Source organism: Aplosporella prunicola, assembly GCF_010093885.1.
Source record: "Aplosporella prunicola CBS 121167 unplaced genomic scaffold K452scaffold_5, whole genome shotgun sequence".
In the NCBI taxonomy this organism is placed as follows: Eukaryota; Fungi; Ascomycota; class Dothideomycetes; order Botryosphaeriales; family Aplosporellaceae; genus Aplosporella; species Aplosporella prunicola.
The window spans coordinates 1,033,411-1,050,884 of NW_022983533.1; the positions used below are offsets into that span (position 1 = coordinate 1,033,411).

Genomic DNA, 17,474 nt, shown 5'->3' on the forward strand with positions numbered 1-17,474 from the left:
GTTGTTGCTACCTACCTAGGGAGCAGTGGTGTAGGCGTCTTGGGGGGGAGGAATTGGGCCGCCTGTGTGTGGGTTAGGGACGCCTTTTTGCGTGAGCGGGTGATGGAGGAGAGAGCGCTGTGGAAGGGGCTTGGTGGGTTCGTTGGGGCGCGCTTGCTTGGCTTTTTTGTGGACGGCTTGTTGATAGGTATTTATGTCAATTGACGGCGAAGATAGGTTCTTTGTTTATGGCTGTTGCTACCTACTGCTATCATGTCTGCCACTGTTGCCGTAGTGGTTTGCAGCTCGCATGAACGATCCGCCGACGCGTTTTCGTATGTCGACTCCGTGGTCGCGGGAGCTTTACTTTAGATTGGATTTATACCTACCTCTTGCTAGCTTTCACTACCACGTCCAGCCCGACTCGACCCTCATTTGCCACCTCCCTTGACAGCACCGCACCCTCGTCTTGCGTACACTGGATGGGTACGAAGGACGTTGTGCGGGTATGGCTGGGAACATATCTATGTCCTGATGAAGGCACTTGTGGGGCTATGACTGAATGCTGCTGCGCAGGACTTTCGGCCGTTTTCAAACCAATCCGTACCTACCCAGCAACATTCTCTGCGACCCGCTCACCCTGCTTCCCAAGCACGCCCTCGGCTCTTTCCGCCTCGGGCGCCGGCGCAGAGAAGAGCTTGCTGATAGCCTCCATGGTAGTGTTCCCCCCACTCAACACAACACCGACATTCCAGCCCTTGTCTCCAGCCTCGCGCTCCACAAGCCGGCGAAACTCCTCATTGTACAAGCACACGGCCAAGCCCAGCGCAGCCGTGGGTTCGACAAACGCCTTCATGCGCTCCAGCAGCAGGCGCATAGCGGACTTGATCTGCTCCTCAGAGACAGCGAAGATGGCACGCAATTTACTAGGGTCGCTAATAACGGACCACGGGATCTCGCCCACAGGCGTGCGCACCCCATCCGCAATCGTCAGCGACTTGACGGACGTGATGCGCCTGCCCTGCGCGAGGCCGCGGCGCGCGTCGTCCGCGCCCTGGAACGCGGGCTCGGCGCCAAAGACGCGGGTGCCGGTGCCGGCGAGCGCGGTCGCGACGCCCGAGAGCATGCCGCCGCCGCCGCAGGGGGCGATGACGGCGTCGAGGGCGCCCGCGCCCGTGATGCTGAGTGTGGGTGTCGCGGCTACCAGCTCTTGCGTTTGCTGCTCGAATTCCAGCGCGAGCGTGCCTTGCCCTAGCATGATGTCGGGGTGGTCGTAGGGCGGCACGAGCAGCGCCCCCGTCCGCGCAATCACTTCCTCGACTACTGCTTCTCGCTCTTCAGATGTCGAGCCGCTGAAGATGATCTCCGCGCCGTGGCCGCGCGTGGCGGCGATTTTGGAGGGCGTCGAGATTGTGGGCATTACGATGTAGGCTTTTACGCCGCGGGTGCGGGCGGCGAGGGCGAGGGCTGCGGCGTGGTTGCCTGGGAGAGAGAAGTGGTTAGTTCAGGTACTATTGCGCAGCGCGTATAGTTGAAGAGACAGGAGAGTCGAATTGCCGTACCAGAGCTGTGCGTCACCACGCCGCGGCTCAACTCCTCGTCAGTCAAGCGCGAGAGAGCGTGAAAGGCGCCTCTGGCCTTGAAGGCGCCGACGCGCTGGTAGTTCTCGCACTTGAAGAAGAGGTTCATCTTGGGGCGGGCGGGCGCCTGGCCCTCATACTCGGTGCCCTTCAGGTCATCGGGTGTCTGCGGCGTCGACGCGAAGCCCGACAGCGTGCGGCTGGTGAGCACGGGGGTGCGGTGGATGTGCGGCTTGATGGCCTCGTGGGCGGCGATGACCGAGTCGCGCGTGAGAGGCGGGCACTTGGTTTTGTCAGCCATTGAAAGGGTGCAGAGGGTTGTGAGGGGTGAAGGCCGGAGCGACAGTGCTCAATTTTGTATATATTCCACTGCGGCGGCAGATATAATAGCCGTACCACGTCATCGTCGTATGGTGTTGATGTGCTCGGGGGAGCTGGCAGCGAGGCGGCTGGGCCGAGATCGGCACGTAGCGCCGTCACCGAACCTCATAGGTACTCATCTTCAACACATCCATCAACAAAGATGAACCCGATATGGATTAAAGTATAGGGATATAGTGGTGATGCTGCTATAGAGTTGTCAAGCCATTCATACCTACAGCTAACATCAAAGATCGACCAAGTAGACATCACCTCGGACTCTTTGAAAAGAGAACTTTCTGTCAGGACGAAGAGGCGGTAATGTTGTTACGAAATAAGGATTCCCGTCTCCCTACCAAGTCGTTCGTGGGGTCATAGTCGACTACGATTGATTCGATTGTGCTCTCTTTGATTGGCTCCGTTTCCTAATGCAGCCTCATTACGTTGAAGCAGAGCACACGACATCCTTAACAACGTTCACTTTATTCATAACTGCTACCTGTGCAATGTCCATTCCATCCCACAATTTTTACAGATTTCGTCATTCCGTCTACTCTTCTTCCTACTCAAAATGATATATCCACGGCCTTGCAGATACTAAAATGCCTTCACCGAGAGAAAACTGAGGCTGACGACAAGGGGCAGTATACCTCTCGGGTAGGCAGCAGTCATCTGGCCTGCTGCAGTGAGACGCGGCTTACTACAGAGCAGGACCCCCAAGTACCCCAGAATCCCAAGGGGCAGCAGCATCAGTTATCTGCAAGAGCGCATGTATCTGAAACATTGCAGCCGACACCCATTCCAGAGGGGCATTCCACGGACTCGCCGTCGAGCCATGACTGAGCCGTCGTCTTCCCCCGTCCTCTCCATCACGCGCGCCATGCAGATGAAATCCCTCGGAACCCCGAAACACATGGTGCCGTCTAATTTGCGGGGGAGAAGCTCGTTCCGAGCTTCGACGGGGTTGGGACCGGAATGGACGCCTCACTCTGCGCCTTGAAATACGTGGAGAGCCGCCCGTTTGCCTGTGTTGCCAGGCCTTTGCCAATCCGAGCTTCATCGGCCCCCCAGCGGCTGGCAAGGCAGATCTCAGAGAATCTAGGGCCGTTGCGGGTTGAGATCTCTGTGTTTTCTCATCTGCTGCAATTGGTGTCGCAACAGGCGTCTTCTGCAGGCGAATCTACCCTTACTGTATGCACTGTTCCAAAGTACGACAGCACCTTCTTTCTAACTCCAAACCAGATCCGAAGCCAGGCAGTGGATCACCAGCCCAGCAATGCCCGCCAGGCCACACGTCGAACCTCCCCACCACACATCAACAATCACCACCCACAGCATGCACCCAGCCCAGCCATGCAGACCAGCACCGCCGCACCAACCAGAAGAGACCTCTCCCCCCAACGCCCCTCACCCACCGCAATCCCCAAACCCCACGCCCCCCAAAGCCGCCCAGCCCTCCCAGCAGCACCGCAGAAACAACGCCCTCCCCAACTCACCAAACCATTCACAACACACGAACCCACTCCCACTCCCTCGCGCCTACTAAACCAATCAACAAACCACGACCGCACCCCCCGCCTGCGCCCACGATGCCACAGCGCCGCCCAACCCGCCACTCCAGGCCTGCCTTTACCCCCGCCCCTGCCGCCAACCTCGCGGGGCGAGATGATTGAGCGCTGGCGGCGAGGCGTAAGGCACTGCAGCAACGGCAACAACGACAACAGCAGCAGCAACAACACACCCAACCACCCCCACCGCGTCCACGACCCGCAGCACCTCAGCCACCCCAACCGCCCCAACGCACACTCACACGCGGCCATGCTCCCAGACAGCGGCGAGAGCAGCGTGCATGCGGCCCGGGGGGAGCAGCCGACGTGGTTTTACAATAGGGACTACCAGATGGAGTACACGATTGTCTCGGAGAACGGTGGCGGTATGTATGCTCTGTTCTGACCATTTCCTGACTCTGTCCTGATGTGATGTAAGGGGTTGTGGTTGTCGGGCATGTGTGTGCTGACTCAGCTGCAGCAGGGCCGGTGTTTGTGTTCAGGGATGGGCGGCGGATTAGCTGGTGGGGCGGCGGCGGCGGCGGCGGAGGTGGAGGTCGGGGTGCGTGATGCAGTGGTGTGGTGTGCGGTATATACCTAGGTAAGGAGGGTGTGTTGGGTAGGTTCCATTGGACGGGGTGGGTGGGTGGGTGCTATACTGTACGCTTACATAGGACGGGTTTCTTTTCTTTTTCTTGAAATGGTGGGTAATTGGTGGTGGGGAATAGGTTGTACGCTCCTTCTCTTTTGGCGAGTTGGGTCGAGGGTTGGTAGGTTTGATAAGCGCTGCAATGACTATGCCATAATGCCCCCCTCCTGGTTCTCTGATTTTCTCTTTGGCTGGGAAAGGGTTTATAAACTTGATCACTGCATTTTTGCAGTGTCGGGTCTTTGGGGAAATTACTTTCCTTATAGACGGGTTAAATTTAGTACCTAGTGCTTGGGTGTTATTTTTTTTTTTTTTATTTTTTATTTTTTTTTTTTTTTTTTTTTTTTTTTTTTTTTTACTTTATTCTTATAATGTGCAGTGCTGACAATGGCATTTTGAGTTTTCTATCAGTGATTTTGTCTGAAGGCAGGCCCTAAAGATCGTTTTATTCACCAAGCATCTCAAGAGCAACAATACAGGGAATGCCTCGCCTCCGAAACAGACTAACTAATACAATATCCATTTACTGGCCTACCAGCGCACAAGATTTAGAAAAACCACGAGGTCAACATCAAAAGGATCAGTCCACTGACATTTCTTACCGAAACTACAAGGTACTAAAGGAAGACGAGACACACATCACAAACACCACACACGGAAGCCTTTGAAGAAAGCGTAAAGTGCATTACGTAGGCGACCTATATATCTACAGCAAAAAGGTGGTCCGCCAAAAACAGCGGCATCGAATCATTTCTCATCTCACGCCGCTAGCGCCAGGGAATCTCAACAACAACAACAACAACAACAACAACAACAACAACAACAACAACAACGCAGCAGCAAGCCAAGCTCAGCTGCCACTAAACCGGCGACCCAGCAGCGGCAGCGGCCTTCTCGCGCTCCTCGCGCCTCTGCGTCCCGCTCTTGATGAGGGTCGACAAGTCGCCAACTAGGAAGCATTAGCATCTCTTCTGCAGCCAAGCCAAACACAAACAGGAAGGAAGGAAAGGCACGCAAGCAACATACCAGGAAGCTGGAAGGGAAAATCCAGCGCAGCGAGCATAATCGCGAAAAAGATCCACCAGCCACACGCGCAAGTGACGAAGCCGCTCGCGCCCGCCGTGACGATCAGCCGGTGCGCGAGCGCCGCGTCGCCGCTCGCCGTGTAGAAGTAGCCGCCCGTCAGCGTCGTGAACAGTATCACGAGGCTCAGGAATATGAGCACGAAGACGACGTTCGTCCGCAGCGCTAGGATGAGGTACAGAAAGCACATGAGCGCGATCGTGAGCCAGTAGAACCCTATTCGAACACCTTGTTAGCCACTGTCACCACAACATACAACACACAAAACACAAAATACAGAACACAACACAAACACAACAACAGACACGCGCCAAGCACAAAGCAGCCCGCACCCCTAGGAACTCACCCAAACTCGCATTAAAGCCGACACTCTCCAGCCCCGTCGACAGGTCCGCAGGATCAGTGGCATACGCGCCCGACGCATTGTAGAACGGCTGCAGCGTGGCGCCGAACGTCAGCCAGAAGGCGCCGAAGCTGCTGAAGACGACGAACGGGAACGTGTTCCCGATGACCCACTCGCCCAGCCCGCCCAGCACCATCAGCAGCCCCCCAAAGAAAAAATACGCCCCGATGCTGGCCGCGCCGCTGCCGCCTGCGCCGCGCCAGCCCATGAGGTCGCAGCTGAGGGGGGAGAGGGAGAGCAGGAAGCCTAGGAGTGCGCTGCGTGCGTGCATGCGTTAGTCAGCCTTCTTTTTGCTTTCTTTTTTTCTGTTTTGCTTCGAGAGTGCGGTTTGCCGTCTGCATGGGGACTCACAGTGGTGTCGGGTTGCCGAATGTCTGCCGTAGGTCGCCTTTGACCTTGTGTTCGGGCGTGAGGTAGAGCTTCTCGAACAGCTCGGGCGACATGGTCACGCTGCCTGCGGTGCGGATGCGGCGGAGCGCGTGGGCGGAGTCCATGCCGGGATCAAGGCGCTCGGTGTCGTAGCCGTTGGGCGAGAGGCTGTCTTTCGACGCGTCAGCAACTAGATTGTGTCTTTCTTGCTGTGTGCTTCTGGAGCGAAGTTGTAGGTACCGGTCATGCCTCTGCTGAAGTCCTTCTCCAGCGGTGCGCCGTCTGCGACCCGGCGTGCTTGTTGTTGCTCGGTTGCCATATTAGGTATGTGTGGATGAAGGGTTGGGTCTAGGGATGTCCGGATATCCGAACTGGTATCAAAATAATAGGAGTACTATGCGTTAAAAGAGCAAGCAAGCACACCAGCGTCCGCCTATATACCAGGAAAACCTGGGGATGCGTCGTTCAAATAGTCAGTCGGTAAGCCAACGGCTCCGCAAACTACCATTCCCCATCTTCTAGGCCAGACCTAAAGAAGGGGCTTGGGGCTCATCCAGGGCCCCTGTGCCTGTGGTCGCCGATCCCACACAGAAGCTTGGGTCCCAAAGTCCGCATCAAAGGCCGGCGAAGAAGTGCATCGAACCAGTAGGACATGGGCCCATCCAAAAGCTTGACGTGCGCATCCCGCACCATCTGCAGCCGCAAGCACGAATCAGCAGCGGGCCATCCCTGCCCGAAGCGGGCTAGAGTAGCGGGTGGAGGAGTGAAGCCGGTGAGCCCATTCTCACGGACTGGCGGAGCCCACGACTCGTACGAAGGTGTAGTAGTAGCACCATTCGGGCAAGGCAGGGAAGGAAGGCAGGAAGGAAGGATCCGAGCCGGTGTCGGTGGCGGGAGGTGCTGCTGGCAGTGGCAGTGGCCGGGGATGCGGAGGGCGCGCAGGGGCTCGCGTGGCGGGGCGTCGATCCGGAGTGGAGTTAGCTGATTGCGGGGAAGCAAGCGACGTGACGACTGGGCTTGGAGCCTTCCCCGCGGCTGCTGATAGGCGGGCCCGGCCCAAAGGCTGGTGCCCACGACTCGTGCCCGCGCTAGCCTTTTGCCTCTTCCTTTCGGCCTTGAGGAACAACGTCGTCGTCTTGTTGGTGCTCTGGGGTCGGCGGGGCCGTCAACGTGCGCCATGGTGGGGCGTTTCGTGGGGTTCTGGTGGGTGACTGAGTGGGTTCAGCTTACCGCGACAATAATGTTGGGCGCCTCATGTGTTTGGGGGCCCGTTGTGGAACTGCTCGTGCGAGTGGCCAGCTGGTGGGTTGCCCCGGACGATGTGGGGAGATATTTGCTCAGTGTTTGTGTGGGGCCGTGGTGCTCGCGCGCCTCGATGAAATACGAGTCTCATAACTATTTGCTTTTCCAAGGTGTGGGTGATCACAGGTGATTCAGTGTTATCGGGAGACGATGTTGATGATATGGAGCCGAATGAATGCTCGGATGTTTTAGTCCTATAGTCATCTTCAGCCACTGCCGGTTTTGCGCGTCTTGGTGGGAAACATGAAGATATCGTCCATATGAACACTATCAGTGTGCTGTAAAACCCCGACTGATTGAACTTCCAGGATAGCGTGGCTGGCCTCCAATCATGTGAATAACCCTTCTCTTAACAAATATCGTTGAGTATACCCAGTGTGCAGAGCGAAAGCTTAGGTACTGTATGAGCCCGCGAGTGAAGTAAATGCGTTCGATCTTCCAGAGCCTCACACAAATCCATGAACCGATCTGCAACTTCGGCCCTGAAGATCCTTCTGCGCCACATGTCCTGCTGAAAAAAGACCGGTATCCATTAACTGGGGCGGTTCAGGGGTGTGGTCCTCTTTTTTTCGGTCCTTCCTTCTCTTGGGACAATTGGAGATGTCATAAAGCTACCTTGGCGAGTAGTCCATGGACCACGGGATTACGAAGAGAGCGACCAATCTGTCTTCATGTATCTTCCAAAAGTCCATGGTACGTCCAGTCGTGAGGCAAGAGTTCCTCGAGACAGGCTGCGGTGCGATAGGTAATATTGTGGCATCGATGTGCTGGAAATGCCGCAGTGCGCCAAAAGTATCCTCGGACGCTTCTCAGTTCCTCCTATACGCCCGGTCGTGCTCCAAAACGCCACCATACTGAATAAAGTAAGGCAGAAGATGATTTTTTGTTTTGCAGGCGCAGAACGAGATGGCGAAATGCGTCCTTCTTCACTTTGTTGTTCGATAAGAGTGGCAGGCGATATGTAAGTGTTGAAACCCCTGAGAGAGGCCACGAAGCGTCCGAGAAATACGAACACCGGCGACGTTGCGGTGTAGGGGACAGTGATGAGCGTAGCGGTGAGCCACCGCTACCCGTAACGCAGTTTTGTCCAAGTAAAAGAGGAAAGAGGCGCGTTATCCTAGGAGTGCCCGCAAAAAACAAGAGCTGAATGAAACAGACAGAAAACAGACCAGTCCAGACCATATTTAGGACCATGAGACGTCACTGTCTAGTACGATCATGGTGAGCATCTATTAACCAGAGTTAGGTAGTTACCTTCTTCTGGTGGTCTATTGGAGAGGCGGAATTTCATGTTGTTCGTCCGTTGTCTAAACGACTGGAAGACAAGTAAAGCAAAGAGCAGGACCAACAAAGTCAGCAGAAACAAAAGCCACGAGTCCTTGAAATGGACAGCATCCCAGCTCGTCGATTCCAAGTCTGACGTTGTTCGGTGGGGAAAATTGCTCTGCCGTCATTTCGTCAGACTGCTCATTGACAGCTAACCCGACCTTGCCCTGAACAGCAAAGTTTTGGGTTTCCTGACTTAATTGTCCAGTAAAGTCCCAGGAGATGACACTTTGATAGCGTCACTTCCCTAGCTGATAGGTCTACTTGGCCAGATCCTTCTCCGGAAAGGATGTTTTCTCTTCGCGGGTGTATCCCTAGCAGGTGTGTCCGTAGCAGGTTTGGCTGCGTGTGTGCGCGCAAGTGTATCCGCAAGTATGCCCGTGGATGTGTCTGAAGGTGTGTTTGCGGGTGTATCGACCGGTATGTCCACGGGTATGTTCGCAGGTGTGACCGCATGTGTGGCCGCAGGTGTGACCGCCGGTGTATCTGCAGGCGTATTCGCAGGCGTACCCAGCCGTTCGTCTGTGTCCTTCCGCCTCGGCGGTCCATGCCACCCATCACACAAGTCTAACCTTCAAAACGCAGTCAGAAACCTCAAACCCAACCACCCGCTCACCAGAGAAGAGGACAGAAACTTACAATGCGCGCGGTGGCCTTGGCTGGGTCAGTTTCATCTCCTTAACAAGATTTTTCGGTTCCTCGTGATCATACTCATCACGCGACAGCGTCGGGGCATACAACCCCAGGGGCTCGCTCTCAGCGCTGTCTTCATTGGCAGCAGGCAAGCTATCCCCTTCCGGCTCCTTCCAAAACATATGCAAGCAATACTCCAGTCGGTCTGGTTCAACTATCTCCTTGTTGATAAAGTAGTCCTTCAGCACGCCATGCGGCACCCGCTCGACCATTCTCGAGAACATCAGCGAGGCCACCTTGCTTAAGTGGTTTATCATCGGCCTCGCATCCAGAGGGTCAGCCTCGCCGCGATGAAACATGAGGCAGAGAGCAGATTGGCGCAGGCAGGGCATCAGGCTCATCACGCGAAGTAGCGGCATCGCCTGCTTGTAGAACAGGTGCGTCCACTCGGCGGACTGCGCCGCCACATCCACCGACGCGAAGAATGTGCGCACAGGCGCGCACATACACTTGACCGCGTGTTCGTCCACCCGCGGGTAGTAGTGCTCCTGATGTAGCTTGGCCAGCTGCTCCGGGGGCATGCTGTTGACTACTTGCACCCGTGCTTTACGGTACATTTCGCCGCGGAGCTCTGAGGCTATTGTCTTGCATGTCTGTAGCATTGCTAAGGGGACACCTGAGCGGTTTTTGCGGAAGCGAATGTTGACTCGGTCGCCCGGTGAGCGGTCGAGGAATAGCCAGAAGGTGACTTCCTTGAAGATGAATTCGTATACACTAATACGCAGCTCGGCAGGGAGACTTAGAAATCCCAAGGGAGGCGGGGCTTGTGGGGCGTGTGTCTCCGTCTTGCCGTTCTTGTCATTCTCGTTCTCCTCATCCTCGTTATTCTCGTTCTTGTCATTTGTATCGTTTGTGTCGTTCGTGTCGATTTCGCCTTTCTCGTCTTTTGTATCGTTCTCGTTGTTTCTGTCGCTCCTGTTGTTCTCGTCGTTTTTGTCCTTCTTGGAATACTTATCGACGACCCGGGCCATAAAATGGAAAACACGACGACGTATCCTATCCTGACGCTTGGCGTCCTTAGAACCTGCCATTGTGGTGACTTGGGAGGTAGCCTGTCTGTTCATTTTTGCCTTGGTATAGAGAAACGTATGAAGACTGCTTTGCCGTCTAGGAGATTTTGTGTGATCTGTTCGTGAAGGGATGGACCTTGGTGTCAAGGTTTGGTTGGAGTGATGAACGAAGCTACGCAACGAAACATGGCATCAGGAACTGAGGAGAGGGGAACTTAATTTTTCGATAGTGTCTTCTTGAAAGATAAAACATAGTACTTACCCCAATGCAAAACAAGGTCATGCTGAATTGTCTAGGGATTTTCTGGCTATGCAGAGTTGGTCAGTAGTATTTGTTTGTGGTTTGTGGATTGCTTGGTACCGAGTATAGATTGCCAGCCTCATAGGGAATCCGTTCCTTAGGATATTACTGCTCGATTACCCTTCGCTACCGCACTCGATCACTTCACCTTTCGAGTCCTGTAGAGAATGCTCTGATGAGAATTGTATAAGCACTGGAGTTAGCAGATAAGGCATTAAACAATATTAATGAAGGGAGGCTTGAGCCGTGGTAGACTTCCCGGTACAAGGACATCATTGTGTTGTGGTAAGCAATCATCTGGGCGATATCGTGATCGTATCGCAGTGAACGCTGAAATACGTACAAATGTCTCTGTGCAATGCCGACCCTCAAGTACGGTAGCAACTCGGCGGAATTAATTCTCACCCAAACGCGAAAAAGGGGCGGATGCCCAAGAATATGCGCGTTCAGCGCTGATATCCCGAACCCCACGCCGTCCACTTCCTTAAATAACACCATCTTCCCGAATTCTTGTCCCCACGCAACTACCGCCTAGCCGTACCCCATGAAGGCTCCTTCCCAATCTTAATCCAAAACTGCCTCCTTTCTTCAAACACTTGGTCGGCCCATTCTTTGATCTCCGGTAGGACAATCTTGGTGGCAACCCAGGTGAACTCGCCAATGTCCAGGCGACCCTCTTGGTTACGCTCATACTCCATCATCTGCAGGAGCAGTTCCATCTTGTCAATGTCGTGGACGTACTTGCTTTCGAGCGTCTCGCTGTCCTCATACTCCTGCCAGAGCTTGCGAATGTCTTGCCCGGTCAGACCGCCGGCGACACGGCCCAGCAGGTTATTGCACAAGTAATCCATAGTCACAGTCTCGCGGCGAGACTTTTCCTCCTTGGACACTGGGTCGATGGGTGTAATGTCGCCGACGATTGCCTCTGCCATGTCGTGAACTAGGGCCATCCGAGTGCAGTGCTGGATGTTGATGCGCGAAGCGAGCGACGGCGGGGCGAACATGGTCAGAATGGACATCCGATACATGTGATCGGAAATAGATTCTCCGTGGTTGATTCCGAACCTGCGCCAGCCCTCGCGCTTGGTAGTCTTCAGACGCTCGAGGATGTGGAAGAAGGGAAGGGGCGAATCGCTGTTGGCTTCAGGGCGCGAGGGCAGTTCGGCCAGCACTGGGAGAGAGTCGTTAGCAAAGCTACGCAGAATAGCCGGGAGGGCATACGAAGCAGAGTCTGCCTACACGGACGATTCTATCACCGCCGCCCGAACATACCCTTTTCTGGAGACCATTGCGCCGCCTCGGCGTCTTGAGAGATGATGCCAGAGTCAGGCTCTTCCAGAGTGTCAGCAAGGTTGTCGCAAGTGGCCGAGGGATTCCGGGACTCACTGGGGGTGGTGTTGGTCTGAGGCGCGTCCTGCACCATGATTGCGACGGGGGGGGGATGCTGCGGTGGGAGTAATGGGGATGGCGGCGCAGTTGATGATGATGAAGAAGAAGAGGAGGAAGGGTAGGCGACAGAGGGCGAGAAGAGATTTATATGCGTGGCAGCAGGCAGTCGCAAGACGTGGCGGCGTAGCAGCGACAGGCGCAAACGATGATGGTGTGGTTTCTTTGTTCGGGCAGCCCCGCGACAGCGACAAGCTCCCGTTGTCCCGCAGATCCTCCTGCCCACCTGAGTCGATCACATCCATCCATTGGGCCCTACAACAAACAAAACAACAACAACAACGCTGCTGTTTGCTATGGCATGCAGCTAGTCGGTCATGTCTCGCCCAACCCCCGCCACCCCCGCCGCTTCCGGCGCCCTACAAAGGTCTCTTGCCCCGAAGCACGGCCCCCAGCTGTCCAGCACCGCCCTCTATGTCCGCAATCTGCGCCTGCTCGACTTCGACCTGCGCGACGACTGGCCCGGCATCACCGTCGCAACCTTCTCCACCAAGGACGCCCAGCAGAACCAAAAGCACAGGACTACCGCCGTCGAGTGGTCGCTGTACCGCCTCTTCGAGTTATGGGATCCTCAAGAGACTCGCGAGGTGCGCCAGACGAAGCTCCTGCACGCACGCACCTTGACTCCTGTGTTAACATACGCGTAGAAGCTGCAACCCTTCTTCCCGCCCCTCGAGCCCCTGCAGTCGCTGAATCTCCGCGCCGCCCTCTATCGCTCCCTCAATGAGCTCAAGAAGCACGGTGTCCTCGGGCGCGAGACCGTCCTGCGCAAGACGATGCTGGACGAGTGCAAAGGCGACAAGTTCATGGAGATTCTGGTCGTCTTCTCGGCCGCTGTCCTCCGCAAAGCCACTCTGGCACGCAAGCCGACAAAACAACATGCGCCTATCGCCAAGCGATTGGCTACCGCAGAGAGTCTACCCTTGCATGACCAGGCGTCCCTACTACCGCTTGCGTTGGCGCACAAGGCAGCTCTTATGAATGTGCTGAGGAAGAAGGAGGAGCAGAGAGCACAATACAGGCATTTTGCCCTGCTGCTTGAGACGAAGAGCGAGGAGGCCGTCGCACGTAATGAGCAATGTGGAATGGCCTTGGAGGGCATAGAAAACTCCGGAAAGGATTTGCCAGATGCGACCGCAGTAAAGAAGACGCTACATGACAACTGGCTTGGCAACCCCGAATGGCTGGAAGTCATGATTCATGGAGATCAGGAGGAGGCGGAACATGGCATGTTCCAGCTGCCCTTCGAAGAGCTCTTGAAGAATATACAGCAACATCAAGACGTGGAAGGGGAGCAAGGGCGGCAAAAGAGCTTGTTGCAAGACTTGGAGGCGAGGGTCAATGGGCAGGAGGAGAGGTTGTCCCGGTGGAAGGCCTTCCACTCAAGGATGAACTGGGATAAAGCGTCAAGACCGGAAGAATCGGAACAAGCTGCGCCACCAGCTATGTCGGCTCCTGGGACTTTTAATTTCGACAAACACCAGGATCTTCGAATCGGTGCAACAAAGCCATCTCGCGATGCAGCAGAGGCTGAGCGCAGATCCAGCGCTTCCAAACTGTCTCGGGAATACAACTCTATCCTGGGAGAGATGCGTGAACTGTTGGACGCTGCAAATAAGGCTCAGGGGAAACGCCCGCCTCCAAACATGCCGAAGGCTAAGCCATCTGCATCCAGCATTCCAAAGAAACCATTTGCTAGACCTCCCAGGACAAAAACGCAATCAGTGCGTGAGCCAGAACCAGAGCCAAAGCGGGAAGCCTCTCCGGAACAGGCGCCTTCATCCCGCCCAGCCCTTGGAAGACCCGTATCTCCAGATTGGTTCTCCCCGCTTGGGAAATCGGCCAAGGAGACGCAACAAGAGAGCGAAGAACCCCAGACGTCTAGTCCGCGGGAAGAGACTGCGACAGGAACTACTGACGACGAGCAAGACATTCTGGATTACCTTTCAGACCGTGCACATGTCAGTCCCACCTCCATGAAAGAGCCAATCGGCTCCGAGGAGGGGAATGAGGAGCAAGGCATTACACAACCATCATCGCACGTGGATCCTCCGTCGTCTAGGTCGCCATCGCCTATCGACATGGAAGAGCGTCTTGCTGAACAAATCATATCCTCCATTGACGACGCCACGCCTTCTCCCATGAAGCGCTTTGACTTTGACCCCAGGCCCTCTCTCACGGAGCGCACGCGCCTAACCATGGGCGACGGCAAATCACCGCGGAAGCAAGCGTCGCTGGAACGGCGAAGCCCCCTCCCAGAAGAAGTGCCCACGCCCAACGACCCCGAAAACGAGCGACGCGCCGCGCTGCTCGCGCGCACCATGGCGACCATGTCGGCGCTCAGCGAGCGGCCGCCGGCGCCCGCCCCAGCGCCTTCGACGACCAAGCTCAAGAGCAGGAAGTCGATCAGCCGCAGCAAGCGGCAGTCGGTGTACCCGGACAAATGGGGCGACTCGCCGCTGCAGCAGGACAAGCGGCGCACGAGCACGTTTTGGGACCAGGCGGACGAGCAGCGCGAGGTCAGTCCTGCGGAACAGTTGTTGTCGCTAGGGGACCAGGCGGGGACGGATGCGGCGAGCGTGTTTAAGAGCAGGCCGAGGATCGCGCTTAGTCCGACTTTTAACGGGGCGGGGGATGGGAGTGGAAATGGGGATGGTGGGGAGGGAGACGGGGGTGGGGACGAGGCGTTTGAGGGCATCAGTGAGATTGGCGAGGAGACGCTGGGGGACGTGATGGGCGATTCGCCGTCGCGGGGGAGGTGATGAGACGAGTTGGGTTAAGATGAGATGGGGTTCATGTTGATGATGGTGGTGTGTGTGCGGAGCTGCCCGCCAGGCCGCTGCTGCTGCAATCAATTCCGTTCCGTTGCGTGTGCACGCACTTGCCAATACCAATCCCCCTATCTTGCACGACGTCGGATCGGGCATAACGAAACGCCATGCTTGCTTGCTTGCTTGTCTGCATGTGCATGCATACGACTTGCATGCATGTACGCGCAGACGCAAACATGACCAGTGACCACCTCCTCGTATCTCGTATCCTGGGCGCGCACGCGCGCGCCTGGCATCCTCCGGCAGACTTTGTCCGTCTGTGTGTGTGTGTGTGTGTGTGTGTGTGTGTGTGTGTGTGTGTGCCTTGTGCCTTTGTGGGTGACACACGCTGACGGCAGGAATTGGTAGGGCTTTGAACAGACGGACAGGACAGGGCAGCAGGGCATGGCAGGGGCTCGGGCTCACGCACGCACGCGAGAAGCGAGAAGCGAAGCGAAGTGTGTGAAGTGAGTGCGAAGTGCGGAGCCGGCGTGCTTGTGCGTGTGCGTGTGCGTGTGCGTGTGCGTGTAGACAGGCGAGTGCTCCGCTGCTGGGCTGGGGCTGCTGCATTTTTAGTGTTGGTGTTGTTGTTTGTTTTAGTGGTAGGGTTAGTAGTAGAAGAGTAGTAGATGATCTAGGCAGGTCTGGGTGCGGGTGGGTGCGTGTGCGGGGGAGGGTGGCTGCAGGGTGCTTCTGGCCGTTTGTTTGTTTGCTGTTTGTTTGGCTTGGACGTGAAAGGGGAGGATGAGAGGAAAAGGAGGGGGAAGGGGAGGGAGGAAGGAGTGCGGCTTCAGTGGTTTACCTAGTTGCTGTTGCTGTTGTCGTTGCTTGCTTCCTCCGTCTGTCCACACACACACGCACGCACACTGGCTGACTGGCACGCACAGGTCGAACGAACGAACAAACGAACAAGAGAGAACAAACGAAAGCAAGAAAGCAAGAGATCAGCCTCGTCCGTCGAGATCAGTCTACCTACAATCTACACGACCCAGTGCAGGTGCAGGGAGATAGATGACGGGAACATGCCGCATGCCGCAAGCCGCACGTCTGTACAGTGTGTATGCACGCATGTGCGGTTCGGTTCGGTTTGTCCGATTGATGGGGACGTCGGCGCCGTGCATGGCATGGCATGGCATGGCATGGCAGGGCAGGGCAGGGCAGGGCAGGGCAGGGCATGGGCCATGGGCTGTGGCTGCCAGGGTACTGTAAGATGTAAGTGCTGTAGAGCGATGTGTCGGTGCTTTAGTGGCGATTCTCACTCTGCTGGATGTGAGAGGGGTGAGTGAGATGGATGGTGTTGTGGGGATAGTGTTGATTGCTATGCTACTGCAACTGCTACTGCTGTTACTGGTGCTTGCTTAGTAGGTATGTAGGTAGGTAGGGACTGTGCTGTAGATGACACCCTTATTTCCTTTTCCGCTTTCACTCTCATACGTTCTCTCCATCTCCGTCGCGCCCTCCTCACCCACACAACCAAGAAAAACGAAGAAAGAAGAGGATAGAGAGAAAGAAGAAAGAGCACGCTTGGCCGTTGACAGAGTACGGACTATCCAGCTAACCACGTAACCGAAACCAGCACAACACCACCACCACCTAATAAAACACCCTCACCCTCCCTCCGCCCCCTTCCCCACCACCACGACCACCCCCACCAAGCAGCTCCCCCACCCCCCTCACCCGCCTAAACGCCTCAACCCCACCCCTCACCTCCGCGAGCTCAAGCTCCACCCCGCCCCGCACCACGCACGTAAACACGGTGCTCCAGCCCCGCACCGCCGCGTTGTGGTATGCGGCGGCCAAGGCCGCGTTGCGGGAGCCTGTGCGCTCGAGGCGGAAGAGGGGGGTGCCCCTGTTGCTGTTGTAGGTTGTGGTGGACACGACGCTCAGGTACGTGATGTAGGGGTCGTCGGCGGTGCGGGAGCTGCTGCTGCTGTGCGCGGCAGCGGAAGGAGAAGAAGAAGCGTCAGAAGCAGCGCCGTCGTCGTCGTCCTCATCGTCATCGGCGCCATTACCACCGCAACTCCACGTAGGGAGCATCTTCCCCTCCTCCTCCTCCACCCCCTCCTCCCCACGCAGCACATCCCCCACCCAAACCTTACACACACCCCCACCCCCATCCCCCACATCCCCCTCCGCAACCCCGCCTTCCCACGCCCTTAACACGACATCCGCCCCCAACCCCGCCCGTTCCGGCCTCGCCATCCGGCCTAACTCCCCCCGCCCCGGCCGCGGATACCACGCCCCGTCCTCCCCGTGCTTCAGCAGCCACAAGTTAGACGCGAGATCGTGCGGCGCGGCGGCGTGGTGCAGGAGCGCGGCTTTGCGGGCGGGATAGAGGGCGGGGAGGCGCACGAGGCGCTCGATGGTGGGTGGTGGTGGTGGGGGTGGCGGTGGGGCGTTGGTGTGGGTGGGGTAGGTGTAAAAGCGTGCGTGTGCTGATTGTTGTTGTGGTGGTGGAGGCGGGGGCAGCGGCAGCGCCGTCGCGCTCGTGATCACGACGTCGGGGTAGAGGTGCCCTTGCCCGTAGCTATGCGCCAGCGGGGAGGCACACTTCTTCTTCCTCGGCTCCGGCGACGGCGTATACAGCTCGAGCATTGGCGGGGGCGGCGGGGGCGG

At 56.6% G+C, this 17,474-nt stretch overlaps 8 protein-coding genes across 8 annotated transcripts; 3 read left to right on the top strand and 5 right to left on the bottom strand.

The window, feature by feature from the left end:
• Window positions 1-204: 204 nt before the first annotated feature.
• K452DRAFT_265964 (uncharacterized protein) lies at window positions 205-1,933 on the bottom strand. The gene is made up of 2 exons (XM_033538769.1): window positions 1,542-1,933; window positions 205-1,461 (listed from the first exon to the last, which is right to left on the bottom strand). The coding sequence occupies exons 1-2, from the start codon at window positions 1,858-1,860 to the stop codon at window positions 587-589; spliced, it is 1,194 nt and encodes a 397-aa protein (XP_033400929.1). The 5' UTR covers window positions 1,861-1,933; the 3' UTR covers window positions 205-586.
• A 961-nt stretch (window positions 1,934-2,894) lies between these two features.
• K452DRAFT_356510 (uncharacterized protein) lies at window positions 2,895-4,006 on the top strand (the record flags this gene model as incomplete). The annotated part of the gene is made up of 1 exon (XM_033546054.1): window positions 2,895-4,006. The coding sequence occupies one exon, from the start codon at window positions 2,895-2,897 to the stop codon at window positions 3,870-3,872; it is 978 nt and encodes a 325-aa protein (XP_033400930.1). The 3' UTR covers window positions 3,873-4,006.
• A 25-nt stretch (window positions 4,007-4,031) lies between these two features.
• On the top strand, window positions 4,032-4,500 carry K452DRAFT_136479 (uncharacterized protein). The gene has a single exon (XM_033535337.1). The coding sequence runs from the start codon at window positions 4,167-4,169 to the stop codon at window positions 4,401-4,403; it is 237 nt and encodes a 78-aa protein (XP_033400931.1). The 5' UTR covers window positions 4,032-4,166; the 3' UTR covers window positions 4,404-4,500.
• A 475-nt stretch (window positions 4,501-4,975) lies between these two features.
• Window positions 4,976-6,289, bottom strand: K452DRAFT_306136 (uncharacterized protein; the record flags this gene model as incomplete). Its single annotated transcript, XM_033542958.1, has 5 exons — window positions 4,976-5,064; window positions 5,142-5,414; window positions 5,545-5,858; window positions 5,953-6,138; window positions 6,162-6,289. The coding sequence occupies 5 exons, from the start codon at window positions 6,287-6,289 to the stop codon at window positions 4,976-4,978; spliced, it is 990 nt and encodes a 329-aa protein (XP_033400932.1).
• A 2,556-nt stretch (window positions 6,290-8,845) lies between these two features.
• On the bottom strand, window positions 8,846-10,322 carry K452DRAFT_356512 (uncharacterized protein; the record flags this gene model as incomplete). The annotated part of the gene is made up of 2 exons (XM_033546055.1): window positions 8,846-9,170; window positions 9,238-10,322. 2 exons carry the CDS (start codon window positions 10,320-10,322, stop codon window positions 8,846-8,848), a joined length of 1,410 nt encoding a protein of 469 aa, XP_033400933.1.
• Window positions 10,323-10,845: 523 nt separating this feature from the next.
• On the bottom strand, window positions 10,846-12,073 carry K452DRAFT_284617 (uncharacterized protein). Its single transcript, XM_033539972.1, has 3 exons — window positions 11,989-12,073; window positions 11,875-11,934; window positions 10,846-11,773 (listed from the first exon to the last, which is right to left on the bottom strand). Exons 1-3 carry the CDS (start codon window positions 12,023-12,025, stop codon window positions 11,127-11,129), a joined length of 744 nt encoding a protein of 247 aa, XP_033400934.1. The 5' UTR covers window positions 12,026-12,073; the 3' UTR covers window positions 10,846-11,126.
• Window positions 12,074-12,324: 251 nt separating this feature from the next.
• K452DRAFT_284618 (uncharacterized protein) lies at window positions 12,325-14,961 on the top strand. Its single transcript, XM_033539973.1, has one exon. The coding sequence runs from the start codon at window positions 12,825-12,827 to the stop codon at window positions 14,808-14,810; it is 1,986 nt and encodes a 661-aa protein (XP_033400935.1). The 5' UTR covers window positions 12,325-12,824; the 3' UTR covers window positions 14,811-14,961.
• A 1,195-nt stretch (window positions 14,962-16,156) lies between these two features.
• On the bottom strand, window positions 16,157-17,474 carry K452DRAFT_284619 (uncharacterized protein). Its single transcript, XM_033539974.1, has one exon. It carries the CDS (start codon window positions 17,451-17,453, stop codon window positions 16,452-16,454), a length of 1,002 nt encoding a protein of 333 aa, XP_033400936.1. The 5' UTR covers window positions 17,454-17,474; the 3' UTR covers window positions 16,157-16,451.